The sequence below is a fragment of the Pogoniulus pusillus genome, chromosome 25, assembly GCF_015220805.1.
Source record: "Pogoniulus pusillus isolate bPogPus1 chromosome 25, bPogPus1.pri, whole genome shotgun sequence".
In the NCBI taxonomy this organism is placed as follows: Eukaryota; Metazoa; Chordata; class Aves; order Piciformes; family Lybiidae; genus Pogoniulus; species Pogoniulus pusillus.
The window spans coordinates 6,348,823-6,361,509 of record NC_087288.1 but is presented as its reverse complement, the minus strand read 5'-3'; the positions used below and the strand labels follow the sequence as shown (position 1 = coordinate 6,361,509).

At 42.8% G+C, this 12,687-nt stretch overlaps 1 protein-coding gene across 38 annotated transcripts in view; it reads right to left on the bottom strand.

Annotated features, from left to right (window-relative positions):
* Positions 1-12,687, bottom strand: part of NRXN1 (neurexin 1) — an 841,287-nt gene that overhangs the window by 750,997 nt on the left and 77,603 nt on the right. For 29 of the 38 annotated variants that reach the window (XM_064164301.1, XM_064164298.1, XM_064164297.1 and 26 more), the window contains exon 3: positions 820-837. The exons of 7 other annotated variants lie outside the window; for them this stretch is intronic. In XM_064164301.1, the coding sequence (XP_064020371.1) occupies positions 820-837 (18 nt within the window). The remainder of the gene's footprint in view (positions 1-819; positions 838-12,687) is intronic. 2 more of the 38 variants (XM_064164271.1, XM_064164262.1) reach the window with 1 other exon arrangement.

Sequence of the window (12,687 nt, the reverse complement as noted above, 5' to 3'; positions counted from 1 at the left end):
TCTAAGCAAAAATCCAGTGTTGATTGGCAGCAGTAACTGCTCTGTGAAGCATGTGCTGCACCTTTCAAACTAAGTGATATATGCACACAATCTGTTTTTCCAGCTAGGACTCTTACTTACCAATATTCAGGCTACATGGCATTGTGCTTTACTTTTCCACTGCCCTGCACCATACTATTTTTCAGAAGGGCTTAATTCCATACCAACATTCTTACTCTTAAGATCACATGCTTCCTCTTTCACAATGCCCAAAAGGCAGAGTGCAATAGGTTGAAAAGTTAAAACAGGAAAACTTATTTTCCTACAAGTCTGTGCTGTAAAGGTTGTTATAGTAAGCAAGATTTGGACCATTAAAGAGAAAAAAAGTGCTTTCCATTTTCCTAAGCAATTAAAGGAGAGGTATTTAACATGCATCACATTCTCATGAGGAGGATTTATGCTCCACACTAATGAAACAAAGAGATTCTTCAAGTGTTTTTTCATACAGAACATGAGAAGCAAGCAGTCCTTCTGTAAATCTCCTGAATGATTTTGAAGGGTGCTTCAGACAGATGAGTAAAAATCCCATTGTTTCAGCGGGGATAATCTGGGACTCCACCAAGAAGGCCAAGATTAAAATGAAGCTTTGCTTGTGTTCTGTATGGAAAAAAGAAGTCACACTTACTGAATAAACTCAAGTACCTTTGTGGGGGAAGAAATGCAACTTACCGTACTGAACGACATGCCTACTTTGATAGCATTAAGCAGAAGGGAACAAAACCCCACTAAACAGAAGGGAAAAAAACAAGAGCTTAGGAAAATAAGGTAGAAAGCACCCACCTTCCACATAGTTGTCTTCTGTAAGCACATAACAGGGAAGGAGAGAAAAGGAAAACATTCATTAAGCAGCATGCAGACTGGAACTTGCCATTGCATGTCGTCATCATGCAAGGCATCAAACACCACATGCAAGTGCTCCATTGCTACAATCCAGAGGGGAAAACAAAAGCACTAGGGCAGTAGTGTTTCCTCTAGTTAACAAAAGGCAGGTGACACCAGGTAATGCAATACTCTTTCCAAAGTGCAAAAGGTGTCCAAGATCTCCTGCGGCTCTTAGTGGGTCCAATTATCACCAGTCATTAATTGGAGGATCACTTCCTAGCCTTTTAGAACTATATATATTTTAAAGCCATCAGCCATTGGTGATAGGGATTCTAAGTTCATTTGCTTCTACTTGCACATCCTGAATTTTCCTTGAATGACTTGCATGAAGTGGATGATTTTGAGCAGATGGAAGATAACAAGTTTCACTGTGTGCTGGGAAGAAGCTACCTCAGGCAGCATGACTGATCCTGCACATTTGTTCTGGTCATTGGGACAGAGCTCCAAATCCAGAGCAGAAAAAACAGACACTCAAACTGGGTGGGATAACTCAGAGTTGCAGGATCAGGTCCTATAGCATTTGTGGGAAACTTGGCTCTTTTTGAAAGCCTATTGCTTCTCTGCCTGGTACAGCTAGCAAAGGCCACAGCAACCTCAGCCATGGGTTCTGCCCCCAGAGGTGACACAGGGCAGTTCGTCGCTATCAGCAAGCAAAAACTTGGCCTTTCATCCCCAACCCAATATCAGTATGGGGGACATAGGACAGAAGGTTTCCCTGAGAAGTACAAAGCGAGAAGAGACAAGGAACTGAGCCTTGGCTGACTGAAGTGGGTAGAACTCCAAGTTAAGAACAGGCTCAGTACTCATGCTAGTCCTTGCAGCCCTCATCTTCTCCAGTAAGTAGGTGGTTTTGAGGGAATATATCTCTTACCTATTATGATTTTAACTGAGGAGCAGACAGGAGAGATTACAAAAGTATCTCAGGAGAGAGTGAAAACAGGGAAAGATAAAATCAGGAAGGCAAACCAACACAGAACTCAAGGAAATGGACTTTGAGGAACCAACAAAGAAATGCACAAGAGTGACAACACAGCAGCCTGGCTGCTTGGGCACATCTCCTGCAGCTTGTGCCACCTCCACCAACACCTCCTGTGGAAACCAGCACTTGGAAGCAATGACATAGTAAGGCCCAGTTCTGTCACTGCAATGGATTCATCATGGAAAGATCATTTCTCATGGAGTCTTCCTACAGGAAAACATTTTTTGGTGCCACTGCTGAGAAATGCAATCAAAACTGATTTGGATAGAGTAAACCAGGAGCAAATAGAACGAGTTACACAGAACTGGGCTGAGTGATATCTCTTAAGCATAACAGTTGCCTGAGAGAATGAGTCACTTTTTGTAATGAAAAATCTGATCAGAACTAAAGAGCAGGGCAATAAATGGAAATCTTTACCACTTTAAAAACAACTGCTATAAATGATCAATGCTAAGAGGTTGTGTCTTTCAGTTTTTTGGTTTAACACTCTCAGGTCAGAGCAGACAAAGTCATTTAGCTTAAGATATGATAAATCCCATTTTCCATGCACACACACTAAATTTAGACTTCTTGAATCTCACTGCCTGAAGTTTTAGTTTGGCACACACCGGTTCATGTGTTTAGGAAAGTAAGAGGCTGAAAAGAAATGAAAAAATAAAACAGCATGAAAGGAAAAAAGTAGTATGTCTTGAGTAAATACCTAAAGATCAACGAAGCAGCTAAAGTTTCACTGAGAACATGAGAAATCCCCAATTTCAGAAGGTAAAGATACTCCATTCTATACAGACTGGAAACTGTAGGGACAGTTGGGACATTAGAAGCAGTTAGTTAGAGCTGAGCTCTGCTTGACGAGTTCTCTTTCTTTCTGCTTGATGAGTTATCTTCCTTTCACTACCCACAATAATTTTGTTTCTTTAGGTACTAGGAAGAACTTCTTTACAGCAAGAGTGGGGAGACACTGGAATAGGTTGCCTTAAGACATTGCAGATGTTCCCCTCCATGATGGTGGTCAAGGCCAGGTTCAATGCAACCTCTGAACAACCTGGTCTAGTGGAAGGTGTCCCTGCCCATGTCAGGGCAGCTGGAACTAGATGATCTTTAAGGTCCCTTCAAACCTAAACCATTCTAGAATGGATTGATTAGACTGGATAACAGCAAAAAACTCTTTGCTGCAAGAGTGGTCAGGCATTGGAGCAGGCTGCCCAGGGAGGTGCTGGACTTAACCTCCCTGGAGGTGTTCAAGAAATGTGAGGATGTGGTACTTCAGAATACAGTTAAGCAGTGACAGTAGTTGGGTTATGGTTGGATTTGATGGTCTTAGAGGTCTTTTCCAACCTTACTGATTTTCTAGTTACATGACTCTTCAGATACTAAAACCTCCCAAACTTAATGAAAATTACATTTGTTCTTTCAGGAGCAAAGTAACTTCAGGTTCCTTCACAGATTCACAGATTCACAGATTGACAGATTGCATTGGGTTGGAAGACAGCCCCAAAGCTCATCTTGTCCAATCCACCTGCACTCAGCAGGGACACCTCCAACTACATCAGGCTGCCCAGGGCCACATCCAGTCTGATCTTGAATGCTTCCAGGGATAGAGCTTCTACCACATCCCTGGGCAGCCTGTTCCAGTATTCCACCACTCTCATTGTGGAGAACTTCCTCCTGATGTCCAACCTAGATCTCTCCTTGCTCTAGTTTCTGCCCCTCATCCTGTCACCAGAGGCCGTTCTGAACAGTCCTTCCCCAGCCTTCCTGCAGGTCTCCTCCATTTATTCCTGGCTCTAGTTTCTAACCACTGCTCCTCATCCTGTCACCACAGGCCATTCTGAACAGTCCTTCCCCAGCCTTCCTGCAGTCTCCTCCATTTATTCCTGGCTAGGGCCCTGTTAGTATCCTGCACTAGAACTACTTCATCCTTTTTGGTGGACGTATTTAGCTGAACATGATCACTTCAAAAAGTGAAGTTGCTCATAGATGAGTTCTGTTGCTCAGGATGGTAAAGGGGGGAGTTCTGGAAATGCCACCTCATCTCCTTTTAGGGTTTAGCATATTTAGGTTTCTGTCATAGGCCCTGTTCTTAGCAGTGATTGCAAATTCCCTTAAATGTCTGACTCATTAAATTTTTAAGTGATAGTAAATGAAACTGTCAAAACATTTGGAATTCAATAAAATTTCAAGTGTTGAATTCCTGCTCTGTGAATCAAAGACTGTCTATAGCCAAACCCCTCTCTAGCAGTAAACAGCACTAAGTCATTCCTCCACGTGGTTCTAGTCATGGTAAATTAACCCTTCCTAAGCAGTTGTGCAATCTAGGAAAACAAAATCAGTTCAGCTTCTTTACGGTGCTGTAGAAGCTTTTTATATTAGATTAGCACTGAGCACTGTTATTAAGGTGGGGTTTGGGTTTTTTTTGCCATTGCTGACATTCCCATGTCACACACTTGGTTTGACTTCCCTAGTCCCTATTTTCTCAGAGACCTCAGCTCTCACTTGGCTTTTTCATTCATTTTCCTGACTCCAGCCACTCCTCAAAATAAAATAACAATCAGAAAGTTAACAACTCTTTGGAATTCCTAAACATTATCAACACCTTAAGGTTGCAGTTTGGAGGGAGCAAAGTTCCTCTCATTTCAATTGGGAGTGTTTACGTCATCCCACTGCACTAGTGCCAAACATACGTGTCTGAAGGAGAGCAGAGCCACATTACACATTACCCTCACTTACATCTACCCACCCTGGAGGAGCTCAATGTCTGTTGAGTAGTTTTTGTTGGCTTCAGAAGCTTTCAAGGCTCAAAGAGACATCTAGCTGCTGCAGGCACTGGCACAGGTCTTCATACACTGCAAATGCTGCTTGCCTAAATATTCCCCACCCCTAACAACATCACATGAAGAAGAGTGTGTCCAAAAGGTCTAGGGAGGTTCTCCTCCCCCTCTACTCAGCCCTAGTGAGACCACATCTAGAATATTATGTCCAGTTCTGGGCTCCCCAGTTCAAGAAGGACAGGAAATTGCTGGAGAGTCCAATGGAGGGCCATGATGATGATGAAGGGACTACAGCATCTCTCTTATGAGAAAAGACTGACAGACCTGGGGCTGAGAAAGCTGAGAGGAGACCTGATCAATGTCTACACATATCTGAAGGGTGAGTGTCAGGAGGACAGAGCCAGGCTCTGTTCAGTGATACCTAGCGAGAGGAGAAGGGGCAATGGACATCAAGTCAGTCACAGAAAATTCCATCTCAATATGAGGAGAAACTTCTTTGCTCTGGGGCAGGCTGCCTAGAGAAGTTGTGGAGTCTCCTTGCCTGGAGACATTCAAAACCCACCTGGGTGCATTCCCTTGTGACCTGCCTTAGGCAATCCTGCTTTGCAGGGGGGGTTGGACTGGATGATCTCCAGAGGTCCCTTCCAACCTCTAACATTCTATGACTCTGTGATTCTATTACCACACTGCAAACTTCTACATTTGCAACCAAATTCCTTTGGCCAAATTCTGCTCTCAGCACAACTGGTGTAATCTGCTGTGTGCAGGCAGTGAGCCAAACGTTCAGTTGATTTAAATCTGGTGTGACACAGTTGAAAGCAGTAGAAGGACACAACTTACCCAGGCTGTGAATCTGGCATATTATCTTCAGATGAATTGTCTCAGGCTCTCCCTACTGAGCTGAGAGCAGAGTCTGCTCCATATCTTCAGCAGCAAAGGCCCAGCCAATTCTAATTATTTCATCATATTACTATGATTCAGTGTTATAAAGAGGAGAATCCTGGTTATAGAGGACATTTTTATTAATTCAAGAACCCTTTTAATATTTGCTGATACTTCAGGGAAACTTTGATTTAGGTGGTTTTTTTTTCCTTCCAAAGAGACTAGTTCTATGTTTTGTGGTTATTTCTGCTATTACAATATTTTTTGCCCTCTGCCAGGACTTTTCTACCTCAGCCACACACAAAACACAATACATCTCCTGACAATTATAGAAGAACAATATTTTCATGCTAAACAGATGAAACAGTACATTAGGATTTTGAAATTGCACAAGTAGTGTTCCAGAAATCACATCATAAGAAACAGCATATAAGAAGTGACAGTTTTATAGGGCTGGGTTGTTTGTTTTTTTTTTTCCCTCATCAAAATCATACTTCAAAACCACATTTGGCAACAAGGAAGGTTATAACATACCACAGACATAGCTCAGGAGACTTTATATCATATTCAGTTGTGTAAGGAGTGGACAAGTAGCCTGAAATAAAGCTTTCCCCTCCTGCTCTTTGCCACCCTTTTTTTTTTTTTTGATGCAAGTGTCCTGCAGTTAAAAATGATGGCTGGAAATTTAACACATGAACACATGATTCTTGAAGGCTGTTTTCCCAAAGAAATATCTACCAGAATATTTCTCTATAAATTTAGCTACTTAAAAATACTCTACTGGGAAAATGTCATTGCAAAGCACTTCTCCTATGAAGACAAGCTGAAAGAATTGGGGATGTACAGCCTGGAGAAGAGAAGGCTCCACGGAGACCTTAGAGCTGCATCTCAATATTTTAAGGGGACCAACAGGAAGGCTGTGGAGGGACTGTTCTGAAGGGGCTGTGGTGATGAGAGGCAATGGTTTGAAAGTGGAGCAGGGGAGATTTAGATTGGACATCAGGAAGAAATTCTGCACAATGAGAGAGGTGAAATACTGGAATACGTTGCCCAGAGATGTGGTTGAAGCCCCAGTCCCTGGAGACACTCAAGATCAGCCTTGACGTGGCCCTAGACAGCTTGATCTAGTTGGAGGTGTCCCTGCTGTATGCAGAGTGGTTGGACAAGATGTCTTTTGAGGGTCCCTTCCAAGCGAATGCAATCTGTGAAGCTGTGAAAAGGCAGCTTTTTCTATGGAACCACTGCCAGCATCTCTTGGAAGGTGTCACTTAACCTGTCCCATGAATTTCTCAAATAGTTAGCAAAATGCTTTGATGTCAATCTTAGTTTAAAAGAAACTATTTGGAAAGGATATCTGTCTCCAGCTCCTCAAGTTCTTTTCAATTACTATGCACCATTTGACCGTTGCCTCTATGGATTGTACACATTTTGTGTTCTCCCTTTTTCTTCAGAGTATGCACGGATGAGTCAAGCATCCAGTCCAGCTGAAGGCTGATTTGGTTCCAAACAACATTAAATTCCAATGCTGTAGCAGTGAGCACAGCATAAATCAATGGACTTCACTCTGCAGTAAGATTTGGTAGCATCCCACATGAGTGGTGAAATACTGGAGGAGGTTGCCAAGGGTTATGGTTGAGGCCCCATCCCTGGAAACATTCCAGATCAGCCTTGTTGTGTCCCTGGGCAACCTGATCTAGTTAGAGGTGTCCCTGATGACTGCAGGGGAGTTGTACAAGATGACCTTTGAGGGTCCCTTCCGATCCAGTGCAATCTCTGAATCTGTGATGTGATCAAGCATGCTATGAAGTATGTTATAGAGCACAAACAGCTGTAGGCACAGTAATGATGAACTAAAGCACTACACTGAAAATGTATAGCTTGTTAGCATTGGTATTCTCCCATGCAGTATCCCTGAGAAATTCCTTTAGGATCATTTACATTTATTTTGGACATGTACTCTAGAAAACCAATATTGATTGCAGTTATTGACTATAACTATGAATAATTAGAAGAACAATGCCCAGTACATAACTCTCGATCTGCTGCAGCCTTCTGCTTAAATACTGAGTAAAGAAGGAAGCAGCATTTCCAAAAGCTGGGCTTCATGGGAACAAAGTTCAAGGCACATCTGCAAAATCTGACAATCCACCAGAATCTGAGGAAGAAGGCTCAAGAGCTCCTACACTTCCACACAGCATAATGAGGTCTGAAGTCAGTGTACAGCCTCCAGACTCCACACAGCATTGGGAGGACTCATTCAGAGTACTCTCCAGTGCAATGGGTTGAAATGCAATAGAAGTGCTGATTCACAGATTGCATTGGGTTGGAAGCAAGCCTCAAAGGTCACCTCGTCCAAACCCCTGCACTCAGCAGGGGCACCTCCAACTAGATCAGGCTGCCCAGGCTCAGATCAAGTCTAAGGCACTCTTACAGGGAGTATTGTATTTTTTTGACGGGAAGGGAGAGATTTTACAATAACAGGAGCTTGTTTCTGCTCCAGCTCCATCTTCCTTCTGCATCTTTTCCAGAATGCCCTGTACAAGACTCAGAAGAAAGCTGCAATGCTGTCAGGAGCACAGGTGATCTCTCTGACCAAAAAAACATCTAGCTTTTTGCCACATGAGGATCATTAGGACACAACTAAATGTTTCTGCCACTTCTGTGTGTGATTAGCTCATCGCAGAATAATCACAGAATGCCAGGGGTTGGAAAGGGATCTCCAGAGATCACTGAGTTCAGCTCAAATTCTCTAAATTCTCCTAACATCCATGAATTTCCTGCAGGTGAGGCCACCTTTTCTAGACAGTGCTATGCATCCCAAGTCCAATGAGAATGAGATATCATTTTAGTTAAGATATTGTAGACTAGCATCTAGTGTGGAGGAGTAACTAAGGGGGGAGAGTGCAAGTCTTGAATGCAAAGGCAAAGAAATGACAAGCAGAAGCAGAAAACAGCATTATTTTTTTCTTTTGTGGCACAACTAAAACCATTACTGTGTGTAGTTCCAGTGCTTGGATATTTAAAAGGAAGTAAAAAAATGAGAGAGGGTTCAGGAAAAAAAAACAAACAACAAAAAAACAAACAAATGAAAACTTTCCCATTCATGGCATTAAATCCTAAGACAATCCAGTAACAGTGAAAGTTTAAAGATACTTAAATCCCCTGAATATATGAAAGATTAAGAAGATTCTTGAGCCAAATCTGGAACTATCAATGTCATAGGAAAGATTCTTGATACTTGGAAGTCCTTTCAACCAGACAAATGCTGGGCTTGATTGTCAGAAAAGTTCAAACTGAAAATAAGATGAGAATTTTCAATAAAGACAAACCAAGCATTGGGAATATTGGGAAATTCTTCCTTGAAGTCTTGAAACAAAGCTTTTGTCTAACAGAAGCTTTACCAGTCATTGCTTTTGGAGTGAATCCAAGGAATCACTGGAAGAAATTCTGCCTTCTCAGTTTGGGAGACGAGCTTAATCATAGAAGTGTTTTGAAGGGAAAAGCCCTTTAAGATCACCAAGTCCAACCACTCACAGGATCACAGGATGTCATGGCTTGGAAGAGACTCAAAGAGATCATCGAGTCCAACCCCCCTGCCAGACAGGACCATACAATCTAGCTCAGGTTACACAGGCACACATCCAGACAGGGCTTGAAAGACTCCAGAGAAGGAGACTCCACAACCTCTCTGAGGAGCCTGTGGCAGTGCTCTGGGACCCTTCCAGTCAAGAAGTTCCCCTTGTATTGAGGTGGAACCTCTTGCAACTTATATCCATTGCTCCTTATCCTATCACACAGAGCAAACTCTGCCAAGGCTGGGGTTAAAACATGTCCCTCAGCACCACATCTCTGCCTCTTTGAAACACCTCTAGAGGAAAGGATTCAACCACCTCCCTGGGCAGCCTGTGCCAGGTTTTGAGAACTCTTTCAGGCAAGAAGTCTCTTCTAAGCTCCAATATGATTCTCCCCTGGTGCAATTTGAGATCATTTCCTCTTATCCTATCACTTGTTACTAGGGAGATAAGATCAATCCCACCCAGCTCCAACCTCCTTTGAAGGAGTTGCAGAGAGTTAGAAGGTCTCCCCTCAGCCTCCTTTCCTCCAGACAAATCAAGCCCAGCTCCCTCTGCCTCTCCTCAGAAGCTGTTTTCACAGCAGGACGTTCTGATATGAACCTATGAATTTTCTCCAGTCCAATGAGAGCAGAAACAAAGCACAATCAGCAGCAAATACTTTGACAACCTATTAAACACTAAAATGTTTAAATCGATTATTTTTCTCAGAGCCAATCTTTGCATAATTAACAAACACAAAACTCAGAAACCTTTGCAATGAAGGACAGGGATCTGCTGGAGAGGACAATAGAGGCTGCAAGGGCGACTGGGGGACCTGAACATCTCTGCTGTGAAGAAAGACTGAGAGATCTGGGGCTGTTTGGTCTGGAGAGGAGAAGGCTGAGAGGGGATCTGATCAATGTCTATAAATACCTGAGGGGTTGGTGTCAAGATGAAGGTGTGAGGCTCTTTTTGGTGCTGCCCAGTGCTAGGACAAGGAACAACAAGGACAAGCTACAGCACAGGAGGTTCCACCTCAACACAAGAAGGCTGTGGAGTGTCCTTCTCTGGAGATCTTCGAAACCAACCCGGATCCATTCCTGTGTGACCTGTCCTAAGTAATCCTGCTTTGGTATAGGGGTTGGACTTGATGATCTTTATGGGTCCCTTCCAACCCATAACATTCTGTGATTCTGTGACATCTCAACTTCATTTCCTTTATCTCAACTGCTTCCTAGAAGTCACAGTTGTGGAAAGTTCCATCTCCTCTTCTTTCAGTATTTTTTACCATACTTCTAAATAAACTTGGACTGACTCAGGGGAGACATCATGATGTAGATATAAAAATGGCTGATTTTAATTATATTACAATCCCAAGAAATTTGACTTTGACCTTATTTTGACACCTCATTAAATGGAATTCTTCTTCTCCCAAATGGGTCTGCTTAGTTTCAGCTGTATTCAACTTCTGACCTGTTTCCAATATGTCCAGGCTTTAGAGAAATTGGCATCAGTCACTGGGACAAGCACTCGTGTCAAGGCTGCAGGAACCACAAGCGGGGATCAAAAGTGGGATCAAAGGTGTCATAATAGCTGAATATAGTAATACTAATAATAGAGATAATAAAAGGAGAAGTTAGTCATTTGCATCAGTGCAGGTGAGTCAAAAGACCTACTCTTCCTCCTCAGTGTTTAAATTTCCCTGTATAGGCAGAAGGTGAAACAGAGTTTAATTTATTTAAATCTGGGCTGCATCAAGAAAAGTGTGTCCAGTAGGTCTAGGAGATTCTCCTCCCTCTCTGCTCTGTCCTGCTGAGACCACACCTGCAATACTGTATCCACTTCTGTGCCCCCCAGTTCAAGAGGGACACGGATCTGTCAGAGAGAGTCCAACAGAAGCTATGAGGATCACTGGGGGACTGGAACATCTCTGCTGTGAAGAAAGCCTGAGAGCCCTGGGGCTGTTTAGCCTGGAGAAGAGAAGCCTAAGAGGGGATCTGATCAATGTCTATAAACATCTGAGAGGTGGGTGTCAGGATGAAGGTGCCAGGCTCTTCTGTGTGGTGTCCAGTGCTAGGACAAGGAACAATGGGTACAGGAGGTTCCACCTCAACATGAGGAGGCACTTTACTGTGAGGGTGCTGGAGCCTTGGATCAGACTGCCCAGAGAGGTTGTGGAGTCCCCTTCTCTGAACTGAATGATCTCTGGAGGTCCCTTCCAACTCTTAACCATCCTATGATTCTATGCTTCTATGTGTACTGTCTTTGGATACCCTAAGTATGCTGTGGAACTAACTTTCTGCTCCTTTAAAAGGGAAACTCCTCGGAAGTGAGTAAGGCAGTGCTCTGGAAGCCAGCATGCTGTAACCCAGCATTTAATTTGACATCAAATTAAAATTTCATCACAGCTCTCTGTGACTGTGAATGAACAAAATAGATATCTTCTTTTTTTAAATTATTTTTCCTTAAAAGAACACAAATTTTCTTCTTCACTACTCTACAATCTTTTCAATGTTAATGATGAATGCTACTCTGATTAATTAGTAGCTGTAGATAATGACAATGAAACTAATTACAAGAAAATGTAGAATTAAAAAGTCAACATTTCTTCACATAAATCCTGGCCATCCTTACCTGAAGTGAGAATTGATTTTATGATATTTTTTTCCCTCTATAGATGTAACAGACTGAGCACAGGTTACTTTTTTTCCTTGGAGGCACATGAGTACCAGGATCAAGCTCCCCTGTGCACAGAGAATTTGCAAAAGATGCTTAAGAACAAATTTTGATTTTTCTTTAATCACTCAGATGTGAATTCATTGAATAACTTAGGGTGGAAGGGACCTTGAAGATCATCTGGTTCCAACCCCACTGGCATGAGCTTCCACCTGCTCAGGTTGCTCAAGTCCCCATCCAACCTGGCTTTGAACACCTCCAGGGAGGAGGCATCCACAGCCTCCCTAGGCAACCTGTTCCAGAGTCTCATCACCCCCAGTGGAAAGAATTTCTTCCTAATCTGCAGCCTGTATCTGCCCTCCTCAAGTTTAAAGCCATCTTGGCATAGGAATATCTATTTTAACATCTATAAGGCTACTATGTGACATAAAAAACCTGCAGGCATTATTTAGAATGTGTGGAAGAGGTGGTTCCTGCCAAGGAGATACCATACCTAATGCATTTCTGCATTTTGTAGATATATTCAGGGTTTTTTTCTGAATTAATTTTTCACCCATGCTTATCCCTCTTGCAGAACTGCACAAATAAAATTTCTAATGGCACCAGATGTTTCAAGCCAGTCATATTTTTGAGGGTGTCTAGAAAATGAACCCAAACCAAATCATAGCTAGATCTCTTCTCACTAACAGTTAATGCCACAGCATCACACAATCACAGAATATTAGGGGTTGGAAGGGCCCTCTAGAGATCATCCAGTCCAACCCATCTGCCAAAGCAGATGGAGCAGGAATGCATCCAGGTGGGTTTTGAAAGTCTCCAGAGAAGGAGGTTCCACAACTTCTCTGGCCAGCCTGCTCCCAGCCTCCAGCACTCTCACCATAACATAAAGAAGTTTCTTCTCATGTTG